The sequence below is a fragment of the Micromys minutus genome (genome assembly GCF_963924665.1).
Source record: "Micromys minutus genome assembly, chromosome: 6".
Lineage (NCBI taxonomy): Eukaryota > Metazoa > Chordata > Mammalia > Rodentia > Muridae > Micromys > Micromys minutus.
In genome coordinates, this window is record NC_137975.1 from 77,705,046 (window position 1) to 77,731,651 (window position 26,606).

General features: G+C 36.2%; 1 protein-coding gene across 1 annotated transcript; it reads right to left on the minus strand.

The window, feature by feature from the left end:
- Positions 1-3,216: 3,216 nt before the first annotated feature.
- LOC308422092 (prolactin-7B1-like) lies at positions 3,217-8,080 on the minus strand (the record flags this gene model as incomplete). Its single annotated transcript, XM_080918546.1, has 5 exons — positions 3,217-3,438; positions 3,978-4,157; positions 5,805-5,912; positions 7,420-7,458; positions 7,868-8,080. 5 exons carry the CDS (start codon positions 8,078-8,080, stop codon positions 3,217-3,219), a joined length of 762 nt encoding a protein of 253 aa, XP_080774672.1.
- Positions 8,081-26,606: the final 18,526 nt, after the last annotated feature.

Here is a 26,606-nt window from a genome sequence, read left to right on the forward strand (position 1 = left end):
GAAATTAGGGAAAAAGATACCCTTCACAGTCGTCACAAAAACTCTGAAATACCTTGGTGTGACTCTAACTAAGCAAGTGATGGACCTGTACGACAAGAACTTCAAACCTCTAAAGAAGGGAATTGAGGAGGATCTCAGAAAATGGAAAGATCTCCCATGCTCATGGATTGGAAAGATCAACATTTTAAAAATGGCCATCCTACCACAAGCAATCTACAGATTCAATGCAATCCCCATCAAAATTCCAACCCAGTTCCTCATGGAATTGGAAAGATCAATGTGCAATTTCATATGGAACAACAAAAGACCTAGAATAGCGAAATCCATCCTCAACAACAAAAATACATCTGCGGGAATCCATATCCCTGACCTCAAGCTATATTATAAGGCAATTGTGCTGAAAACTGCATCGTACTGGTACAGAAATAGGCAGGTGGATCAATGGAATAGAATAGAAGATCCAGAAATGAGCCCTCATGTATGTGATCACCTGATTTTTGACAAAGGAGCTGTAAACATTCAATGGGAAAAAGACAGCCTATTCAACAAATGGTGCTGGTCCAACAGGCACTCAGCATGCAGAAGAATGAAAATAGACCCTTTCTTATCTCCTTGTACAAAGCTCAGGTGTAAGTGGATCAAAGATCTCCACATTAAACCAGATACACTGAAACTATTAGATGAGAAAGTAGGGAAAACCTTAGAACACATAGGCACAGGAGAAAATTTTCTGAACAAAACACCAATAGCTCAAGCTCTAAGGTCAAAGATTAACAAATGGGACTTAATGAGATTGCAAAGTTTCTGTAAGGCTAAGGACATCTTCAAGAAAACAAAACGGCAACCAACAGAATGGTAAAAAATCTTTACCAACGCCACATCAGATAGAGGCCTAATATCTAAGGTATACAAAGAACTCAAAAAGCTAGACACCAGAGAATCAAATAGCCCTATTAAAAATGGGGTATAGAGCTAAACAAAACATTCTCAGTTGTGGAATATCGAATGGCTGAGAAATATCTGAGGAAGTGCTAGACATCCTTAGCCATCAGGGAGATGCAAATCAAAACAATCTTAAGATTCCAACTCACACCAGTCAGATTGGCCAAGATCCAAATCTCAGATGACAACAGATGCTGGGGAGGTTGCGGAGAAAGAGGAACACTTCTCCACTGTTGGTGGGGTTGCAAACTAATACAACCACTCTGGAAATCAGTCTGGCGATACCTCAGAAAATTGGACATAATACTACCTGAAAACCCAGCTATTCCACTTTTTGGCATGTACCCCAGAGATACCTTGGTACACAACAAAGATATATGCACCACAATGTTCATAGAAGCTCTATTTATAATAGCCAGAAGCTGGAAAGAACCCAGATGTCCTTCAGAAGATGAATGGATACAAAAATTGTGGTACATTTACACTATGGAATACTACTCAGCCACCAGAAACAATGACTTAACCAAATTCTTAAGAAAATGGCTGTATCTAGAGAATATCATCCTGAGTGAGATAACCCAGTCACAAAAGAACAGACATAATATGCAGTCACTGATAGTGGGAAGCTAACCCCAGAGGCTCACACTGCCCCAGAAACAACTCACAGACCGTATGAAGTCCAAGAAATAAAGAAAACAAAACAAAACAAAAAAAAATAGTCAGGCTCAATCCTTACCCACCAATAACACATTGACAAATTCTGGGTTGTACCCTGTATTACATGTACTGTCTGCTCATTGTAAAAAAAAGAAAAATCTTTACACACTGAGAAAACTTTGACCTTTTCCAGGTTGCATCTTGTTTTAAATATACTTTATGCTCATTGTTACTGGTGGGATCTTCATCACACTATCAAACCTTTAAAAAATAAAATAAAATAAAGTTAACAAGAAATAAAAAAATAATTATAAAATTTGAAAAAAAAAAAGAAAACAACCTTGAGTTTCCTTCTCACACCAGTCAGAATGACTAAAATACAAAATGCAGATGACAGCAGATGCTGGTGAGGATGCAGAGAAAGAGGAACACTTCTCCACTGTTGGTGGGGTTGTAAACTGGTACAACCACTCTGGAAATCAGTCTGGCGGATCCTCAGAAAATTGGACTTAGTGCTACCTTAAGACCCAGTTATTACTTCTGGATATATACCCCATAGTAGCTCCAACATACAACAAAGACACATGTACCACAATGTTAATAGCAGACCTATTTATACTTGCCAGAAGCTCGATAAAACCCAGATGTCCTTCAGTAGACAAATAGATACAAAAATTGTGGTATATTTACACAATGAACTACAACTCAGCTATTAGAAACACTGACTTTATGAAATCCTTAAGAAAATGTTTGCATCTAGAGAATATCATCCTGAGTGAGATAACCCAGTCACAAAAAAACAGACATAATATACAATCACTGATAATTGGATACTAGCCCCAGAAAGCTCTGAACACCCTAGAAACAACTCACAGACTATATCAAGTTCAGGAAAAAAATGAAAGAAAATGAAAATCCATTATGTTTAATCTTTACACACCAAGAAAATTTTAACTAATTCCAGGTTACATCTATTTTTACGTGTATTTTATGCTTATTGTAACTAGTAAGATCTTCATGCACACTATCAAACCTTTAAAAAAAACCAAGAACTCACAAAAATGTATTCACATACTTTTGTGCAAAAATGCTTAAAATCTTTACATTTTTCTTATTTTTTAAAATAAAGTTGTTCAATTAAAAAAATAATAAATAAAAACAAAGCAAAAGATGTAACATTTCAGTAAAGAAGTAGCCACAAGTGGGTGAGAATTCCTGACAGATATACACATGCTATAGGATCAATATTTAGAATAAATGAAAAAGTCAAAAGCTAAAGAAGAAAAAGTGAAAGAAAATAAACCAAGAGCCTGGCAGTGGTGAGATACTTTTTCAGTTTCAACATGAAAGAGATGTGCACAGGACAGAATCTCTGTGAGATAAAGTCCAGCCTGCTTGAGAGCCTTGCCTCTCTTGCCAATACAGCATTTTTGGGTGTGTTAGAAAAGTATACATGTTATTAATGTAATTAATACTAAATGAAGAAGCATACTGAAAATTGCATTGTTATATTTGGATATATCTAAAGCATTTATTTTTTCTTATTTTTGAATGGTTGTGTTACACAAAGTTATAGCTTCAATGTAAAAAAATTAACAGAATCTTTTAAAAAATTAATTACTGGAGATTAATTTGGTTTTCTATGTCTTGGCACATGTAACCATCAAAATACCGACATTTCAAGTGCTTAAGATAATGTTCAACCTTATCTGTGTCAACAAATAGGCAATATGACAATTTATAAAGAGCAAAAAATCTTGATTCTTCATTGGTTGACTGTAAGGATTCAAGCTCTGACCAAGCAGGGTACACTTCATTTTCTTCAATTCCATGTTTAACCTAATGACAGATAATTGTTGTATTATCACGCTTTGTATTTGACTGTTTCTTTTTTTGTTAGCATTGCTTATCTTATATTATCTTACTATAATATCAAGAATTTAAACTTTAGCCAGAAACAATAGATTTTATGTCCCCAAACTCAAGTAACATATCCCTTAATCACCTAAAGAAAAAAAAGGTACACATTTACTAACATGAAGTTCAATCAGGATGAAGTATATTATTTTGGGACAAGTCATGTAGAAGACCATAGACTTGTGTTTGAAAAGAGCAGGGAAAACTAGTTGTTAACAGTTTCCTCAAGATATAAAACCCCAGGAATAGTAGTAATAAGACAGTTAGAGATAGTTCACTTCTTCAGGAAAGGTACTGACCCACTAATTGTGAGGTCAGCTCCAACTCATAGTGGTCAGATTTCATACCAGACTGAATGCATGTTACTTGCTCTTTCACAGTGAGTTGTTATAAAATTTATGACTCAACACATATACCATATTATTTAGGGGGAAAATGTAAAAAGAAAGAATATGTCTCACCTTTTTGGCAATCTTCATGATGCGATCCAGAAGGATTTTATTTTTTACCTCAATAGCTTTGAGTCTTGCAAGGATAGCAAAGGGAGCTCCTGGGATATTCTTGAGTTCTGTCTCCATGTGATGCAGAGGGTTCTCCCAGGCATGCAATATGCTTAGTATCATTTTCAAAAAGTCTGGCAGCTACATAAAAGTACAAAATTATATTAAGGTAAGATCATCGTGAGCTATATTTATTCAGTGAGACCTAATTAAAATGTTCATTTGTTATTCTTATGGGATAGATAATATTTTTGAAAATGAAACTAGGAAAAGTTATATAATTTCCACCATTTTCCTGTATTTTATTTAATGATACACTATGTTAAATAGTAACTTCCTTTTCTAATGAACCACTATGTTGCTTTTATTGTCTTTTCACTCAGAAATTGTACCATTTGTTTTAACTTTAAGATCTTGTGTATATCACTGTATCACTTGTCCCTGAGAATTAAAAGCTTTGCTGGTTTTCAGTAGATACCAACAGGACCTGATCAATAAAGACAGTTCTCAGTAAAGTCAATGCCAAGTGGAGCAATCACTTTGGCCTTGAGTCATCACACCAATTAAATTATTAATGGTTTTACTTATTTAAAGTTCTTAGGTTACTTTGGGATACAAAACCAACAATTTAATACAGACCTATGGCATTTATAAATGGGTTTTGCTCAGCCTACTTTCCTCCGTGCCCCTTGCCAATACCACAACAGTGATCTTTCTGCATGAGCAGATGAAGAAGGCACAGTGCTGTCTTCATTATCCTCAATAATGGGAATCTCACTATATTTTGACCTTTCTATATGTATTCAATAGCAGGATCACGCAAAAAGTTCATATGTAAAATACTTGCTGTGTTAGATATCTATTAGCTACTCTACTGGCAGTGAAAATAAAGAGTAGGGAACAATGGACTTTTCAAAGAAAATCCATAAATAAATGATGGAAAGAAACACAATAAATGTTGGTGGATCTTGAGAGGATGGGCATGTCACTATACTGAGAGATTAAGCTTCAATAAGAGCGAATTTTAATTGTTACTGTGCATGCTTTTGGTAAATGTTCTGTATTAGCCTAACAAAACTTCCACTTGCTTTTCTTAGCTAGTGTAATATTACATTTGGAGAGGACACTGGAGTGAAAGGAATACAGTAGTTGGTGAGAGTCCCCTGAGACAGATTGTTTCCACGGATTTCATCACTCCCTCTTCTTTACTTCTCACTAGTTTCAATTCGTTTACTTCAATATGATGCTCAAATCAAATCATTTCAAAATTAGTTATGGCAGAGAGTTATGTACAACCATCATAACAATGACAAATAATAGCTGTTATTATAAGTTTCCCTTGATAATTAAGGGCATGGTTTGATCCTGAGGAATATTTTACAGTCTTTTCTGATTCTGTTGATAATATAGAATGGATGTAACTGTAATGTCACCTTTTATCCATACACAGAAATGTATATAAATTCAAACATAGTGTGCAATTCAGGTGAAAGTTTTCAACAAATAAGTGAGTTAGGTTGTGTATGATTGCTACTGTCTTGCCATCTAAATAGATAATGTATAGCTGTGCTTTAAAATAATATAAAGTGTTTCCGTTATTAATAAACTGTAGATGTTTTTGTCATTACTTACTTTCCTTAGATTTTCCTAAAGATATGTATACCACATTGATGGCAGCCTTTATAATAGTCTACAGAATGGATAGCCACTATACAATTTTATGTGTTGACTATCAAACCAGTGTCCATCTTTAGATGCTTAGGGTCAAACAATAGGTGGGAAACTCACTGAGATCATTTTGGCTTCTTTTTCTGTTTTTGGTGTTTTGAGTAACGAAGTGTGACAGCTGTTGAGACCATTGACTACGAGTTCATCCTGTCTGTTAAATTGTAATGTCTGTAGAGGTTAAAAATAGAAATCAAGTTAGTTGTAATAATTAATTTTGCAAAAATATCTCATTACCAGACTATAAATTCATGTAGTAGATGTGTAATTTTTAAAGTAACTGTAGGAACTCAAAATAATGGAGAAACATAATTGAAATCATCTCTTTTGCCCTTGAAATCTATAATTTCATTTTGGTTTTCATCTATGTTTTTACTAGTGAGTAGTTTTGTTTCTTACTACTTACTACCACACCATCTTACTTATCCAAAATTTACTGTTTGGAAGTGAAATATTAATAAGAAAAATATAAAAAAGTAAGATTTTTTAAAAAATTATTTTTTCTTAAATTTGAGCCAACATCATGGTATATATCCATTTATCCTTATCTTCTCCTATTTTCTGTGGCTAAGAAGTGATGTTTCCTTTAAAAAGGTGTTGTACAAGTAGACTCTTCTTTGTAGTAATTCTCAAAGTTAATCACAGATCCTCAGTGAAATTGAATTACCCTTTAATAATTAGTTATAAAATATAGGTTAAAAGTAATGAATAAATGTTAAAATACAAAAAAAATCATAAAATATAATTCTTTATCATAGTGATTGTGTAACTATATTATATAAATATCTGTTATTCAAATTACTAGATATTTTGTGAAACTATAATTAATTATTAGGAAGAATAGGAATTTAAAAGAGTATCAATTTCAAAAAAAAGAATGAAAAAAAACATGAACTAAGAAGATAGCATGAGGTTAAAAGTATGTAATATTCAGGGACACATTCTCCAGTTGTGCTTCATTAGATTGAGGCTTTGTTTGCTTTAGCCTCTTTGACAGTGGTTCACTTAGAATTAGTAACATGCAGCCATCAAGCAGAGAGACTTTACCCCCACTTCTAAATGGGTTTCTTTTTTGAGTAAGATCAAGTTAAAGAAAAAATTTATAACAATTCCTAGTATTTGTGGGCTACTGAAAGCTATAATTTGTACCACCAGTACCTGAGACTGATTCAGTTTAGATTATTTCTATTCAATCTGTGGACTTCATTGAAATAAAGTCCTTGTATCTTGGATATATACATATATATATATATATATATATATATATATATATATATATATATATGTATACATATACATATATATATATATATATATATATATGGTGAACTCAGGTGGACTCATAAAGAATGCCTTAGAAATAGGTTCCCTATCATCCTGGTTAAGAACGCAAAGTTTTTCCCTATGACGGCTTTTAGAACTTTATGTCACAGTAAATTTATATTTGCAGATATCTTTTAATAGAAGAAATTTAGAGAAAATTTTGAGATCTCTGAATTCCTCATAAATCTGAGATTCCCTGAACTGACTAACTTTATTGCATAATTTTTGGCTGATATTTCCTTTACTTATGTAGAAATTAGTTTCATGGTGCTCTGTTATCATGGTTTCAGGGTAGTACAATCCTTGGCACAAAGCTTTCTTTTGAAAAGAAGCTAGAAGTAAAGGAGGTACTTACAAATTTAATGAACATGTCTGAAGAGAAATTGTTGGATAGCTGGAATAAGACAAAGAAAAGAAAACTCATGAGTGAAATCAACATGAATGTACACTTAATGCAAATATATTTATTAAATAGCTGTGGTATGTGAATGAAAATGCCAGCAGACAATGCATCCTGTATACAAGATCAGGACTTTGACTGTGGCTATGCCTTTGTGAATTATATGAAACAATGTTTGAGAAAAAAATGTTCTTTCTTTAATAATTTCATTTGATGTGAATCTATAAGAAACAATGACTGCCCCATCCTCCTCATTTTGCTTTACAGAGTTCAATGTTTTATTTAATATGTGAAGATGAATTACCTGAAATTTGATTTATGGTGATTTCTACTAAGCTATAATGCCTTTCCAGTACTTAGATGCTCACTGTTGAACAATGCCTGAAATTTCTGAGGTACTTACAAATATCCTGCGAGTTTCTATAGCAAGGCCATTGATGTGCTGAGACAGTATGATGGCATCATCAAAAAGGTCTTCAGTGAGCAATTCACTAATGCCAGATTCACTTCCAATTGTGGGTACAGAGGCCACATTCTCCCACAGGAGAAGATTTGACACCAACAGTATCTGTAGTGTCCCTGATACAGAGAAACAACTATGGTGAAGTCCATTCATCCGAGGTTATCAACACTATCTGCCTGACATCTTCCACTGTATGCTCTGGCTCCCCTGTGATTGTGACAGTAAACAACTGTAGTTTATAGTTATAAAGTAGTTATATATACATTGATACATAGATGTATAGCTTTAGAGGTTGGTAATTTCTACAGTTTAGATTGATAGCAGAAAAAGACTTAAAAGTTTTAAACATTTCACTCTAAACTTTTAGCGAATTATAATTGAATATTCTCTATATTTACATTTCAAATGTTATCGCCTTTCCCTACTCCCATCTTTCCTCCTCCTCCACTTGCTTCCATGAGTGAGTATAGAAAGTTTAAGGATTTTGGAATTCATCCTGGGTTTTGGTTTTTGTTTGATTTTTTTGTAGTCAAATTCTCCAAGACACTAATTCTAAGTGTATGTGCAAAATTTACATTTTTACTTGGACATCACACTTTATCTGTTCTTTGTATATTCATGTCCCAGAGGATCAAACTTGTGATTACTTGGAGTCTAATAGTGAAAATGAGAATTATGTTATGATAAAGATGGCCTATGTTGGCTTTGATAGCTCATAGTAATAAAGCCATGAATTGCTGTTTCATGCAAAGATTTCCAATGGATTTTTTAAAATAAATTTTAGATTTTTAATAATGTTGTGAGTAGACTGTGCCACTTTAACATTCTCAAACGAACCTGGTGAAAGAGAACCCTAGGGTTAAATGATTTTCCCTGAGCCCAATTCGTAGTTGATGAGATAGATTCTCCAGGTGCCATCACGTTTAGATATTCCATCCTTCATTTCCCTGTCCCACACAGTTGGAGTCCATCTTGAGCACACAGTTGAAAAAGACCACATCCATGATGCTAAGATTCAGTGTCTACAGAAGTTTCTTCTTGTAAAAGACAGGCTTTACCTTAAATCACATGAGCATAGCATCCCTCCTGAGTAAACATTTTATCTACATTTGTTTATTTGCTCTTCTCAACAACCATCGTTAAATTTTTTAGCACAATTACTGTTGGATTCTTTGTAAATTTGCAAATTCAGCAGAAAGACAGCAGCTAAACTTGCAATTTATTGACTGTTACACTCTCAAAAAAATTAAATAAGTTGCAGAAAAATGTTAAAAGTATATTCTAGAGAGCGGAGCCTGGCCCAACTGACAGCCGGAGAGGCGGCTCTTATAGGCTGAGCAACTGTAACCGGGAACAGATCTTAGGAACTTCTGTTCCCACCCGGAGATGACTTCAGGACACAGAGCAGAGCCTGGCCCAACTGCCAGCTGGAAAGGCGGCTCGTACAGGCTGAGCAACTGTGACTGGGAACAGATCTTAGGAACTTCTGTTCCCACCCGGAGATGACTTCAGGACACAGAGCGGAGCCTGGCCCAACAGCCAGCCGGAAAGTCGGCTCGTACAGGCTGAGCAACTGGTGAGTGGGAGACCTAGGCTGCTGGGGAGAAGAGGGATCTCTGCGGAGTGCACACGGAAACGGCACCCCCTGCCCTGACCTGCCCTGTACTCCCCAATCCAGTGACCTGAAACAGATCTTAGGAACTTCTGTTCCCACCCAGGGAGACGATTTCAGGACTCAGAGCTGAGCCTGGCCCACCTGCCAGCCGGAAAGGCGGCTCGTAGAGGCTGAGCATCTGTGATCAGGAACAGATCTTAGGAACATCTGTTTCCACCCGAAGGCGACTTCAGGACGTAGAGTGGAGCCTGGCCCAGCTGCCACCCAGAACCTGGGCTGCAGGGGAGTAGAGAGATATCTGCGGAGTGCACACAGAAAGTGTACCAGGGAAACAGACCAGATACAAGGGAAAGGCAAGAACATATTACTGACAACAAAATGGCAAGAAGAAAGAGAAAGGGTATATCCCAAAGAAACCAAGACAATCTAGCAACACCAGAACCCAGTTCTCCCATAGTAGCAAACATCGGAATTCCAAACACTCCAGAAAAAGAAGACACAGACCTGAAATCATGCCTCAAGACGCTGATAGAGTTACTTAAACAAGAAAGGGAGGAAAAGCAAAAAGATTCAGAAGCTTTTAAAGAAGAAACAAGAAAAACACTCAAAGAACTCAAAGAACGAGATGAAAACAGAACCAAAGAAATAAAGGAATGGAAGAGGGAAATTAAAACAGAAATTGACACAATGAAGAAAACACTAAAAGAGATAACCCTAGAGTCAGAACACCAAAAAAAGAAATCAGGAGTCACAGAAGCAAGCATTTCCAACAGATTACAAGAGATCGAGGAGAGAATCTCGGGGGCAGAAGACAACATTGCAAACATAGACAAAACAGCCAGAGAAGATGCAAAAAACAAAAAGCTCCTAACCCAAAATGTCCAGGAAATACAAGACACAATGTGAAGACCGAACCTAATGATAATAGGAATAGAAGAGGGAGAAGAGTATCAACTAAAAGGCACAGTAAATATCTTCAACAAAATCATAGAAGAAAACTTCACTACCCTCAAGAATGAGATGACCACGAGCATAAAAGAAGCCTTCAGAACTCCAAATAGGTTAGACCAGAAAAGAAATACCTCCCGACACATAATAGTAAAAACATCAAGTGCCCAAAGTAAAGAAAGAAAACTAAAAGAAGTAAGGGAAAAAGGTCAGGTAACATATAAAGGCAGACCAATCCGAATCACACCCGATTTCTCAACAGAGACTATGAAAGCTAGAAGAGCCTGGACAGACATCATGCACTCCTTAAGAGAGCACAAGTGCCAGCCCAAGCTGCTATACCCAGCAAAACTATCAATCACCATCAATGGAGAGACAAAGATATTTCAAGACAAATCAAAATTCACACAATATCTGACCACAAACCCAGCACTACAACGAATTATAGGTGAAAAACCCAATACAAGGAGGGAAAATACAGCCTAGTAAAAACAAGAAAACTCCTAAACAAGAAAACTAAAAAAAGAAAAAAGCACAGACACAACTCAACCCAAAAAAGCAAAAATGGCAGGAAACAGAAACAATTATTCCTTGATATCTATTAACATAAACGGTCTCAACTCCCCAATAAAGAGACATAGACTATCAGACTGGATACATAAACAAAATCCAGCCTTTTGCTGCATACAGGAAACTCATCTCAGAGACAGAGACAGACACTATCTCAGATTAAAAGGGTGGGAAAAAAACTTCCAAGCAAACAGCTCCAAGAAGAAAGCTGGAGTGGCTATTCTAATATCGAATAAAGTAAATTTCCAACCAAAAGTTATCAAAAGAGATAAAGAAGGATACTTTTTACTCATTACCGGGGAAATCTGTCAGGAGGAACTCTCAATCCTTAACATATATGCTCCAAATAAAACATCACCCACATTCATAAAAGAAACTCTACAAAAGCTCAAAAAATACATTTCACCCCACACAATAATAGTGGGAGACTTTAATACCCCACTATCACCAATGGACAGATCAGGGAAACAGAAACTGAACAAGGACACTGCAAAACTAGCAGAGACTTTGAACCAACTAGAATTAATAGATATATACAGAACATACTATCCTAAAGTAAAAGAATACACCTTCTTCTCACCACCCCATGGCACCTTCTCGAAAATTGACCACATAATTGGACACAGAATGAGCCTTCATCGATATAAGAAGATTGAAATACTCCCATGCATCCTCTGAGATCACCATGGTCTACAGCTGGTCTTTAACAACAACAAAGACAACAAAAGCCCACATACACAAGGAAACTAAACAACGCTCAGTTAAAGGATAGCAGGGTCAAAGAAGAAATAAAGAAAGAAATTAAGGACTTTCTAGAATTCAACGAAAACGATAACACAACATACCCAAACCTATGGGATGTAATGAAAGCAGTATTGAGAGGAATACTCATAGCCCTAAGTACTTCCAAAAAGAAACTGGAGAGATCTCACATCAGCAACCTGACAGCACAGCTAAAAGCCCTAGAACAAAAGGAAGCAGATATACCCAAAAAGAGTAGACGGCAAGAAATAATCAAAATTAGGGCAGAAATAGACCAAATAGAAACAAAAAGAACCATTGAAAAAATCAACAAAACAAAGAGTTGGTTCTTTGAGAAAATCAAGATTGATAAACCCCTAGCCAGACTCACTAAAGGGCACAGAGAGAGTATCCAAATTAACAAAATCAGGAAAGCTGTGACATAACAACTGAAACTAAGGAAATTCAAGAAATCATCAGATCCTACTACAAAAGCTCATACTCCACAAAATTGGAAAATCAGGAGGAAATGAACGAATTCCTAGACAGATACAAGGTCCCAAAGTTTAACCAGGACCAAGTAAACCATCTAAATAACCCTATACCACCTAAAGAAATAGAAAAAGTCATCAAAAGCCTCCCAACCAAAAAAAGCCCAGGTCCAGACGGGTTCAGTGCAGAATTTTATCAGACATTTATTAGGGATATAACACCAATATTCGCCAAACTATTCCAAAAGATAGAATCAGATGGAATATTACCCAACTCATTTTTTGAGGCTACAAAAACCTTCGTACTGAAACCACACAAAGACCCTACAAGGAAAGAGAACTTCAGACCAATCTCACTTATGAACATTGATGCAAAAATACTCAACAAAATTCTTGCTAACCGAATCCAAGAACACATCAAAATGATCATTCATCATGACCAAGTAGGCTTCATCCCTCGGATGCAGGGATGGTTTAACATAAGGAAATCTATCAATGTAATCCACCATATAAACAAACTTAAAGACCAAAATCACATGGTCATCACACTAGACGCTGAGAAAGCATTCGACAAAAACGAGCAACCCTTCATGTTAAAAGTCCTGGAAAGAACAGGAATCCAAGGCCCATATTTAAACATAATAAAAGCAATATACAGCAAACCAACAGCCAACATCAAACTTAATGGCGAGAAACTTGAAGCAATCCCACTTAAATCAGGGACTCGACAAGGCTGCCCACTCTCCCCCTACCTATTCAACATAGTACTGGAAGTCCTGGCTGGAGCAATTAGACAGCAAAAGGAGATCAAGGGGATACAAATCGGAAAGGAAGAGATAAAAACATCACTCTTTGCCGATGACATGATAGTTTACTTGAGTGACCCCAAAAATTCCACCAGAGAACTCCTACAGCTAATAAAAAATTTCAGCAAAGTGGCTGGATACAAAATCAACTCAAACAAATCAGTAGCTTTCCTGTACTCAAAAAACAAACATGTGAAGAAAGAAATTAAGGAAAACGTCCCCTTCACAATCGTGAAAAAAACCATTCAATACCTTGGTGTGACTCTAAATAAGCAAGTGATGGACCTATATGACAAGAATTTCAAACCTCTAAAGAAAGAAATAGAGGAGGATCTCAGAAAATGGAAAGATCTCCCATGCTCATGGATTGGAAAAATCAACATCTTAAAAATGGCCATCCTACCAAAAGCAATCTACAGATTCAATGCAATCCCCATCAAAATTTTAACCCAGTTCTTCATGGAATTGGAAAGATCAATGTGCAATTTCATATAGAATAACAAAAGACCTAGAATAGCGAAATCCATCCTCAACAACAAAAAAACATCTGCGGGAATCACTATCCCTGACCTCAAGCTATATTACAAGGCAATTGTGCTGAAAACTGCATGGTACTGGTACAGAAATAGGCAGGTGGATCAATGGAATAGAATAGAAGATCCAGAAATGAGCCCTCATGTATACGGTCACCTGATTTTTGACAAAGGAGCAGTAAACATTCAATGGAAAAAGGACAGCCTATTCAACAAATGGTGCTGGACCAACTGGCACTCAACATGCAAAAGAATGAAAATAGACCCGTTCTTATCTCCTTGTACAAAGCTCAAGTGTAAGTGGATCAAAGATCTCCACATTAAACCAGATACACTGAAACTATTAGATGAGAAAGTAGGGAAAACCTTAGAACACATAGGCACAGGAGATAATTTCCTGAACAAAACACCAATGGCTCAAGCTCTAAGGTCAAAGATTAACAAATGGGACTTAATGAGATTGCAAAGTTTCTGTAAGGCTAAGGACATCGTCAAGAAAACAAAACGGCAACCAACAGAATGGGAAAAGATCTTTACCAACACCACATCAGATAGAGGCCTAATATCCAAGGTGTACAAGGAACTCAAAAAGCTAGACACCAGAGAATCAAATAACCCTATTAAAAAAATGGGGTACAGAGCTAAACAAATCATTTTCAGTTGAGGAACAACGAATGGCCGAGAAACATCTGAGGAAGTGCTCAACATCCTTAGCCATCAGGGAAATGCAAATCAAAACAACCCTAAGATTCCACCTCACACCAGTCAGATTGGCCAAGATCCAAAACTCAGATGACAACAGATGCTGGCGAGGCTGCGGAGAAAGAGGAACACTTCTCCACTGTTGGTGGCGTTGCAAGCTAATACAACCACTCTGGAAATCTGTCTGGCGATACCTCAGAAAATTGGATATAGTACTACCTGACAACCCAGCTATTCCACTTCTGGGCATATACCCCAGAGACACGTTAATACACAACAAAGATATATGCACCACAATGTTCATAGCGGCTCTATTTATAATAGCCAGAAGCTGGAAGGATCCCAGATGTCTTTCAGAAGACTAATGGATACAAAAATTCTGGTACATATACACAATGGAATACTACTCAGCCACCAGAAACAATGACTTAACCAAATTCTTAAGAAAATGGCTGCATCTAGAGAATATCATCCTGAGTGAGATAACCCAGTCACAAAAGAACAGATATAATATGCAGTCACTGATAGTGGGATGCTAACCCCAGAGGCTTGCACTCCCCAGAAACAACTCACAGACTGTATGAAGTCCAAGAAATAAAGAAAACAAAAATATACATATATTCACAAAACAAGAAGACTTTGACTATTTCCATGTTGCATTTTGTTTTACATGTACTTTATGCTTATTGTAACTAGTAGGTTTTCAATGCATACTGTCAAGCCCTTGAAAAAAATCAAGTACTGACTAAAAAATATATTCACATGGTTTTATGTAAAATTTATTTTAATGTCTGAAAAAACAGTACTGACAAAAATGTATAATTTTAAGCAAAAAAATGTTTAAAATCTGTACATTTATCTTTGTTTTGCAAAATAAAGTCGTTAAAAAAAAGTATATTCTAATTTATTGACACTGTCTTTAAAGAAAAAAAAAAAAGCCTACAGTCAAAACAAAGCCTGGTAACCTGAAGAAACAGAACAAATTCCATGTTCTGTTCTGTTAGCCTTGTTCTGTATTATATATGTGGCCTTTTGTGTTTTGCTTGGGCATTTGTTTCATTATTGGCTCCTGTTTTTATATTGTTTCTTTATAGGAGAGAGACAATTGAAATGGAGTGTCTATGGATTCAGTATCTAGGAGAAGTCAGGTAAAGGAACAAAACCAGTTGTATACCAATATTTTAATTCACAAGAGGAGAAAAATAAGATTAACATAAGAAAAATTAAAAAGGTATAACACATACAACAATGTGTATGAATGTATATGTTTGCTTGTTTATTTTCTTCTGAGAAATTTTCATAATCTCAGAGTAAGTAAACTGTACAAATATCTTCGTTCTTCAGTTTATATCTGTGGTTGTCATTAACAATGTTGTCTTACCAGTGTCACCCACAGATATTGAGCATGAGCAATTATAGTAAATTTCACCTTTGTTAAAGTGTCAATCAGTTTTCTCCATGTTGGCCAAGGTGTAAAAGACACATATCCACTATTATTGCATATCTTAAGTTGTAAAACTAATGTTTTTAAATAGCCATTGCTTCATTATTCATAAATACACACATGAAAATATTAGTAACTACAAAACTCTGCAGAAAGTGAAAGTATAGTAGAACAAACTATAAATGTTCTCCTTGCTGATATTTTTAACCATGTCTGATTTAAGTAAACATGAAAATCACTGATTCAGAATAGCTATAGGAGTAAATATATATAACATATATTCAATATATGAGTTAAATTTCTCACCTTATATCTACTACAATGCTATTTCATAAACAGTTACACAAAACTTATCCAAAATGTCTAAATTAAACATTTCTATTTAGTTTTAAAGACATATCTATAAACATTGGACCTTTTGGGAATACAGGGTGATTTACAGGTGTTGAGGGAGAAATAATCAAGATAGGGATCTTTATAAAGCAGTTCATTTTTATGGCCACTTATTGAAAGTTGTGTCATCAAATAGCACAGACAGTGTAGGAGGATAGTGAAGATACTTAAGTAGAATGATTTCTTACTGTTCTGCACTGATGAATGAATACATCAGAGGGGGACAGTTGAGAAGCAATGTTAATACTGTGTAAAGCCACTCTGTAATACCCTGTAATGTAGCCTAGCTTCTTCCATTTAAAACTATTGTCCAAAGAAATCTTCCAAAACAAGGCTAATCTTATGAAGTCAAATACTCAAGTTGGATAAGTCACGTTCAATCCCAAGGAAACAACAAAAAAATAATAATTTCTTCTTTCCAACTTTGTGACAATTTGAAGGTATTTATGCTTGAGTTCCCAGCAAATTACCACTTCTTAATTTCTGCATCATCAATCTCTAAGCTTGATTTTTTTCCATCTAAAAACTGCCCAGACATCTGAGTATGGTTAAAAATGCATTGATTCTAAACAATTATATAACATATTCTATCACCTTTCTCTTGAGTGTGAGAGTATTTGTGTTTATATGTGCTTTCATATGTGTTTAGGTGGCTATATAAGGCAGAAAACAACTTTATGTGTTATTTAATGTGAACCATATCTGTATCTAATATTTTGAATATGAAAACTCTAAATGCTCTGAAACCTGAAAAATAAACTAAACTGCATGGCCTGTCTGGTTCAAGGTCCCAACTGACTCTACTGTCTCAGCATGGAGACTATAATCTTAAACCACTATGTCTGACTCAAATAACCCATTTCTTCTTCTACTTCAGTTGAGACAAGGAATACTAATTAGTTACTATCACTTAGCCTAATGAAAGGAATTTCCATTTTTAAAACCAGTGTAAAGTGTCAACATAAACTTGTAAATATTCTTCCTAGGTTTCATGTTTTTTTTTTTCTTACCATGGTGGTGTGTTATTTGAACAAATAAAAATGTTCGTTAACACCTAAGACATGAGACAGGTATCTGGCAAATGGATCCCATCTAATAGCTTTGGAGAATCAACAGGTTATTCACATACACCAGAAAAGAATTTCTCAGAGGCTACTTACAGAAGTATGGTTGAGTCAATGAGAGATGCATCTCAGAATAGTTTCACCACAGTATGTGGGCCACGGAAGAAGGATGCTGAACTGGTATCGTGATGTCTACTTACTTTGTACCTCCTATATACTCCAGCAAATTACCCCAAGGCCACTTACTGCTGCAACAGGAAGGAAATAAGTTATAAAACATAAAGTATTTTCTCAACAACTGTCCTGCATTGGACAGTGTCCACAACAGCATCACTATGACCCCACTAATATCTACAAGCCACTTTGATTTCATGGTCCATGATGACCAAACATAAATTGCTGTTCTTTATTACATCATTGCTTCTCCTGACTCTAGCATTTGTTCTCTAACCTTTTGTTCACTCCCTGCCTTCTGAAGATGTCCAGATGTGTATAAGAAGATATGGATTTTTCTGAACATTGGACCACCATGTTTAGGTTATTTAATTAATCACACAAGAAAAGACAAATAATTAGTACAGTCAGAAACCTTATAAGCAACATTTTTACTCATCTTAGAATGAAAAGCATTGGTCCTCTCTTTTATGCTGGTCCTTTATCAAATCATAAAGTTGATGCTTTCTTCCAGAACTACTGTGCCAGTATTTTGTTGGTTGATATGTCTTCCCATGCTTAATCCTAGCATTGGCGTAAAGTGAGTCTTCCCAATGCTGAGACTCATCCACAAGGAGATTCCCCAGTTTCTTTGGAGGAATGAAACTGGGGAGTATAGTCAAAGTTTCCAGTTTATTACCACTCTGATTTATTCCTGTAGTATATCCAGAAAATAAAATGGTTTTAACATTTGAGTCCATTCAGTTTAGTACTGGCATGTATCTAACAGTATTTGCAAGAGCCTGAATGGTGAAGGGAGGCTTAGAGAACTTAATTTTTATTTACTCCAGCCACTGACAGTGTGGTAAATAACCGAGTACCTGTTGGGAATGTCCTTTCCCATATAACTGTGTAGCATACTATCAATTATTTAGCTTCTGTTAACTCATCAGTTTTTATGTGATTCACTACCAAATGAGTAAGACATTTAGAGGTCATATTAACATGTAGACGTGGGGAGCATCAGTTCAGTCCCTGAAGGACCAGATCTTTCTACTTCAGGAAAGTCTAAAATGGAACCTGGATATTGGATCTCTGTGTGTACCATAAAATCCTTTCAAGAGTTTAATAGATTATGAGATGGTCACATCCTCCCACTCCTCCAAAAATGTGGGTTGGTCTATCTAGCTACTTTATCTGTCTGTCTGTCTGTCTGTCTGTCTGTCTGTCTGTCTATAATAAGCTATTTAAAATTAAGAATCTTTCTTAGCTGCTGTATATGATTTAGCTCATGGTTTGCCATAGTATCACCAACCATGCCAGAGGTAGTTCACATATGCCACAGAGAGTTCCCTACCCCTGACTCTTCAGGGACCCTCTGGACCTGAATTTTTTATTTGGCATATCTTCTGGAAGGGGCTGGAACTGAATAAATAACCTCATTTCTACAGAAAAATTCTGAGATACCAGATATTGTCTAAAATTTCTGACGCTCAGTAGGATGTGCAGCAGATGTTCAGATGAACATTCTTGTCCAATACTCCTATGTGCAGGACAGAATTGGACACAGTACACTCCTTGAGAACAGGATCGCCTATGATTAGACAGCTTTAGATGTTCCCCATACCTTTCTTTGTAAAGATATCATTAGCATATTCTATATATTAAGGCAGTTTTAGCTAACTCTAACTCTAGACTTTCATTTAACAAAAATGAGATTCATTCAGACTTCATTTGGCATAACATAAAAATTTGTATTTGTATGTGAATATGTATGTATATATGTTTGTATGTAGGTATACACATATGTGTATATGAATGTGTCTTTATTCATTTTAATCTAATAAATTCTAATTTCAAAAATTAAATAAAATAGAAAACTACTTTTGTTATCAATTTTTAAATTTATTTCTGTTATTCTGCTTCTTTGAAAATATCACTTGTAGATCACTGAGACCAGAATACCATTAATTTTGTAGTGTCATTCAGCTTATCCAAAACTAACAAGCACTATAATATAAGCATTGTTGACTTTATGATATAGGCCTGAATGGTTTGAAATTCTAGTAGGCCAACTCACAAGGCCAAGTTCTACCAAAAATAATAATAATTTCACCCTTCTTTTATAGTCATAGTTCAAAAACATTGACTCTTGGGTTTCCAATATATTTCTACTTTTTCATCTCAGTAATATTAACCTTTTGATTATATATTTTTCTTTAGAGCTTCCCTGATATTTAAAGATTTTTTATTAATTATTTTATTTGATTACATTTCAATGTTTACCTTTTTCCTGTAACCCCTTCAATAGACATTCCATCCCATCTGCTCTCCATTTTTGTCTAATAGGGTTCTCCCCAAGCCACCTGCCTAGCCCCACATCACCCCTTTAACATCACCTTTCTCTTGGGCATCAAACCTTAATAGGACAAATTACATCCCCCCCCTGATTCTGGTTAAGAGACTGAGGCTCATGGTCTTCCCATCCACTTACCCATGTCTGTTGTTTTTTATGTTAAGCATATGCACACAGTCAAGTTGATCAGACTTCAGAGGTGAAACAATTTTAGCAGACACAACTCTCAGAAAACTCCCTTACTCTCCAGCTTTTACAGTCTTTACACTCAAATTTCTCAAAAGTCCTTTAAACCTTGAGTGTGGGAGTTATTTTTTAGTTCTATACACTGGTACTGGAAACCACAATGTTGCATTTTGATTGGTTGTAGTTTTCTGTAATGGTCTCCATCTGTTGCATAAACATGTGAATAAAGACAATAGTTAACTGTGGATATTTATGGGTAAACCCAAACATTTAGAATGTGGTTAGGAGTTATGAAGTTTTGGATTCTAGTCCATGATTCATGATTATACTAACCCTGAGAAATTGGCCTGGTTACCAGTACAAGCCTCTTGTTAAACATGTCTTAAATTCAACTGAAGAGCTGTTGGTAAACACAAGGGTGTGTCACTACTGAACCTTTAGGGCTGCCATTCTGTGATAGCATTTGTAGTTCATATGTGTCATAAAACTGTTCATAGTTTGACTTCCTTTGGATGCATATATGGCTCAAGAAAGAGACTTTCAGTTCCTAAGCTTAGAACCCCAGACCCTGAGATATGTTACCATATTTTGAGTTGCTCTTTTCTCTCTACTAAAAGTTATTGGAAATACCTCCCTAGGCAGTCATCAAAGTAGATATTAATCCAAAAGATTCAAAATATTCATGATACAACTCACAGATATTTAGCTTAACAAGAAGAAAAGCTAAAGTGTGGATGTTTCAATCCCACTTAGTAGAAGGAATAAAATAATAACTAGAGGCAGAGGGATAAAGGGGCCTGGATCAGAGAGCGGAATGTAAGGAAAATTAGGGGGCAGGACCATGTTTGTCAAGAGACAGGAGAAAGTCTAAAGGGGCAGGAGAACAAATAGAAGAAAAGTAGCATTGCAGGGTGGGTGACTTGAGGAAATACTAGAAAGCACCACATGCCAGGAATGTGAGATGCTTCCAGGAGCAAATGGGAATGATATCAGTCAAAATACAGAAGAGCAGGAAGATAGAATCTTTAAGAGATCACCTCCAGGAAAGAGATATGGTCCCCAGTTGAAGAATGGGGCCACCACCCATCTCAAATTCATGGGGCAACTCCACTGGGTTCCAGAGAGAAAGGTACGGCAGCAAAGCACGGGTCTGCAAGAACTCCACCCCAACTAGCCATGGGAAATTGGAAACATGGGGCTGGTGTGGACAATGACCTGCCAGCCGGAGAGGGAACACTGTCTACTTTTTGAGGTACCTATTGATTGGACTTTGAATTTATAAAATTAGGACTATTTGCTTTTAGGATAGACTTGTATTCAGATTTTGTCCAAATCAAGTGGAACTCTATTGCCAGCAGTTCAGAAATAGAAGATAAAAAATTACTAACTCCAAGTAGAAAGCAGTGATAATTGCCTGCTATAAAAGGTATTAATTAATAGGAGTCTGTGACTCTAGGCAGAGAGCTTGACAGATAGATGGAACAGTCAGCACATGTTGTTCATGGGTGCTACAGGAATTTGAGATTAATTTTCTGGCATGGCAAATTAAAACAGACCTAAAAATAGGCTCATACAGTTTTTGCTTAGATTGTTTCTTTTGTTTTGAATTATTTTTATTATGAAGATAAGTAGAATTATGTTTTTGTTTATTTGTTTGTTTGCTTTTGGTTGTTTTATTGTTCCTCCTGAAGAGAGGTCAAAATATAAGTTTACCTGGTTGCTGACTGAAGTATATGCTGATTTGGGAGAAAGATTTTGTCTTTGTATTTTTAAATGAGCTGATTAGTGTCTTTCAGAGCTATATCAATCAGATATGATAGATGCAGAGTGTCTAAATATAAATTCATGTGAATCAAACAAAATATTTTGTGCCATCCCTCATTTAGCACGAATGAAGGCTCATGATTGGAGCAGAATTTCATCTTAACTAGTCTGAGCACCCGACACAAACTTAACAATCTCCGCAGACATCTTGATGATACTAAAATTTTGTTTTATGATTTCTATATTACAGACTACAAAACCCTGGTGCATCTCATCATCAGACACACTAAATTTACCTGCTTGTACTCCACATCTCTGGGATTTTTCAGCCAAATCCAGTCAGGACACAGACATCATCAGAAACTACCATTTCCCCCTTCAAAGATATCTCAATGCCGATATTCAGCAGAAAGTAGTTATCATCATCCCAGTTGCCTGGGCTTGGGGGCTAGAATTGGTGATTCTAAGTTTTCTTTCTGGGGAATTTAGAAATGCTCATAATCTGATCCGGGAGAAAACAGATAGACTTGATTATAAACCTAAATTCTCGTTGGTAAAGATCTTTATAATGGTTACTAGGTTGAAGTCATAATTTTTTACTTCAGGACAGAATTTATTTTGGTACAAATTTAAGGCTTTCATTAGTATGAATGTCTTATTGATATAAAACACTGAGATTAACTTTATTACTCTCATATTCAGTGGTTGGGTGTAAGCATCTGTATCTGCATCAGTCAGGTAGTCGGAAATTCTGACACAGAATTGTTACTGTCTAAAATAACTGCAGGTACAAAAATGAAAAAGAGACTAAGAGAGGTAGTCTGAACACCAGCCCAATTTGAAGATTATCTCAAGGAGAGGCTCCAAGGCCTCACACCATTACTGAGATTGTGGTGTGCTTACAGATAAGAACCTAGCATGGCTGTCCTCCACGAAGTCCAACAAGCAGCTGACTGGAGCATTTATACTTAACTAAATACCATGCATTTAAAGCATTTTGATTACTATACACCACTATTATTGTTCTCTTTATCATGTCTGTGTTTCTCTGTGTTGACATGTGTTTATATAATACGTAAGCATAGATAGAAGGCAGATAATGACCTCAAATGTTACTAGTGAGATACTATTTACTTATTTATTTACTTACTTGTTTAATAAAAAATATGGAATTCTCTCCCTGCCATGAAACTTGCTAAAATAAAGTACTTGGGATGTTCAGCCAGATTCCAGGACATACCTTCCTCCCCAGCCAGGGGATTACAAACCTATGCCAGCATATTGATATTCATAGCTCCATTTATTTCCTTTATTAAAACAAGATGGTAACACAGTGGGAGCAAGGGCTATTTCTGACTCTTTTACCAGCTTTTGATGCCCCTTTCCTCCTTAATATTCAGTCTTAATATGAGGAGAGTTGTCTAGATTTGTAGCAAAATGCTATGTCATAATTTTTTGCTACACTCTGGAAGCCTGACTTTTTCTGAAGGAAAAGGAAGGAGGAATTAATGTGAGAAAGAACCAATTAGGGGCAATAGACTGGGAGGAGAGGAGTTGGGGAAAATATTAGTTCTTACAAATAGTCTCAAAGAAAGGGTTTCAATTATTGACAGCCACAGTTTCAAAAAATTGTTGTATGTCATGCTGTGCAGATTTCTTTTAGATATAAAAGTTTCCCTGAGTTCAGTGTTGGGTTCCATGAAGAAGTCAAAATATCTGTTAATACCAGATATATACAACTAGGAAGAAAAAAATCCACCAGTGAGATTGTATAAAATAATTGGTGTCTCATATTTACTCAGAGGAACATGACTAAGAAATTACTATCAAAAATCATGGTTGACCCAATAACAACTGAGTCTCAGAGAAGTTCTACCATAGTCATGGGTGGCTGAAGATCCTACTGACCAGGATTCCTGACCTTTTACCTCCTATAGACTCAAGAAGATTGGAGTAAGGCCATTCATTGCTGTAACAGGAAGGAAATAAGTCATAAAACCCTAGGTATTTTTCCGATGACTTCCCTGCTTCAGGTAATGCTAACAGCATCATCACTGTTACAGCAGACCTGTGAATCTGCATGTTTCTGCTGCTTACGAAGCCAAGTAGACACCATGATCTCTGATTAATGTGTCAAACTGGATATAAATTGCTCTTTTTTATCACACTCCTGCTTCCTCTGACTCTTGTATTTTTTTTTTTTTTTTTTTTTTTTTTTTTTTTTTGTAATCTTTTGTATGTTTCCTGTCTCTTGGAGGGGTTAAGATCTTTATGTGACCTTTTTCTGAACATTGGCCCATGTCACAGCTTTAGTGAATTATTTTCAGAAGTTTAACTGATCATTCCTTTGTCTGAAGCCTAAATCTACTGTCAAGTGTGTTTATTAATAATCCAGGCATAAAAAAAACCTCTGTGAAACATCTCGATAAATCCATCTTAACTCTTCAATAAGTAAAAAGTGAATAATATTATCTTAGCCTTTTCTGGAATCATATAATATATGCTTTCGTTTGGTTTATCATCTCAAATATATATTTCCTCCTGGAGAGCTGACTTTAAATGAAACTTAATATGGTTGTTTTCAATACCTATTGTCCCAGAATTACTTTGACAGACATTCCTTGTGTATTCCCTCCTAGCATTAATATATAACTGTGTAGGTGTGGGGCCAGGAAGCAGTGGAACATGTAGGAGTATGCCTAGAGGAACAATAGAGTCAAGAAGTGTCTGAACCCAAGAGATCTCATTCAGAAATGTCCAGAAGCAGTATCAATCCTCACCTGCCCTGAGTTTGCATGTTCTACTACATGTAGCCCTTTGGACCCCACCTTTGCCTCACCGAAGGAAGCCAATTAGCTGATCACCATGTTACATTTGCTTCCTCTTAGAAGGTCATCACCTGCATTTCTCATCATACAAATGAGACATCCTCAGCACCCTGACCACTTCTAATGATGTACACTCACTCTGATAACCTCACCTTGGACCCCAAAAATGTTTAAATAGCTATTGTTAACTACAATAAACTTAACTAGTTCTCTAAAGCTGTTTATGTGTTCTTTCCTCCCACAAACTACGGCTAACCTAGATCCTGCCTGCATTCACCAGCACCCAGTTACTATCCCCTCCCTCCACTCTATCCCTGAACACAAGGACCTGGCTTGCTCAAAGGAAAAGTGGCCTCAAATGCCACATATTCCCATTGGTGTCAGTTCTTTTCGAGAAGATTCCTTAGTATTTTTAGAACTATGGAATCCAGTCATCATGGGTAAATATTCCAGTTCAATACCTAGTTCCATAACAGGATTTTTGCATTCCATGGAAAAGATAATAAGTACCTTCAGGAACTATGTCCAATCAGTTTGTTCTGGCATATACCCAGAGAAGCCTCATCAATTTAAATTCTGTGAAGGTTCAAAAAGTCTATTTTATAGATGGTTGCTCTGGACTTAGTGACAGTCTACTAACATCCCCAAGAAATACCATGCTCTTCTGTAGTATTATGGCTGCCAAGAAGTTTTTGTTTTGTTTTAATCATGCGTTTATGAGACATTTCACAAATAATTCTTCCCTAACTCCTTGAGCTATGAATACATCAGTTCAGTTTTCTCCTGATGCTCAATAAACAAGTGACAAATGTAGATTTTTATTTCACGTGAGAACTCTGGAGAGAATCTACATGCTCCCTGAAGCCTTAGTATTTTTCACTTTAGAAAAATGTTAAAATGGCTTCAGAATTTTCTTCATTTATATCAATGGTGAACAGAAGGTTTGTGAGGTCTGAGTTCCACACGAACATGTCTCATTTTTGCATCAGTTGCTTTTCTAGAGATCACAGTTAGGTACAGATGGATGGTTGTTAGGTCCTACTTGTTTCTTCTGCTTAGAACTCACAATAATTCTTTGTGAGCTATTGAATTTGCTATTGTTGAGACTCAGCCATGGTTTCACCAGCTGTGCTTGGTAGAAGTATAAAGTTACCTGGTCTAACCAGGAACTAAGAAGCAGCTGACACATTAAGAAACAGAGAAAACAAGTCTCCAGGACTGGCTCATGGTTTAGCCTATAGGCCTAGGGCTGGGGCTGTCATTTTTTACATACAAACTAATGTCTTGGGTAACAAATGATTGCCTAACTGCTCTTAAGTCCAAGAAAAAAAAACTCTCAAATTATTGCTTTTTGAAATACCTTATTTCATATCCTTCTGTAGCATTCCTATATTTGAGACATGTTTTTATCTTTTTAATACAATAACAATTTTTTATTGGATATTTTCTTTACTTACATTTCAGATGTTACCTCCTTTCACAAATTCGCCTCCAGAATTGCCCTCTCCCATTCCCATTCCCCTGCCTCTATGAGAGTGCTCACCCACCAGCTTACTCCCTCTTCCCTCCATGCCCTGGGATTCCCCTACATTGTGGTATTGAGCCTTCACAGGGTCAATGGCCTTTCCTTTCCCAGATGTCTGATAAAGCTATTCTCGGCTGCATATGTGGCTGGAGCCTTGGGTCCTTCCACGTGTATTCTTTGGTTGGTGGTTTAGTCTCTGGGAGATCTGGGGGGTCTGGTTCGTTGATATTGTTGTTCTTCCTGTGGGGTCAAAAAATCCCTTCAGCTTCTTTAGTCCTTCTTCTAACTCCTCCATTTGAGACCCCATTTTCAGTCCAATGCTTGGTTGAGAGCATCTGACTCTATTTCTCAGGCACTGGCAGAGACTCTCAGGAGACAGTTATATCAGGTACCTGTCAGCATGCACTTCTTGACATCCACATCATTGTCTGGGTTGGGTGACTGTATATGGGACAGATGCCCAGGTGAAGCAGTAGTCTCTGCTCCAAACTTTGTCTCTGTATTTGTTCCTGTGAGTATTTTGTTTCCCCTTTAAAAAGCATCTACTTCTTCTTATTCCA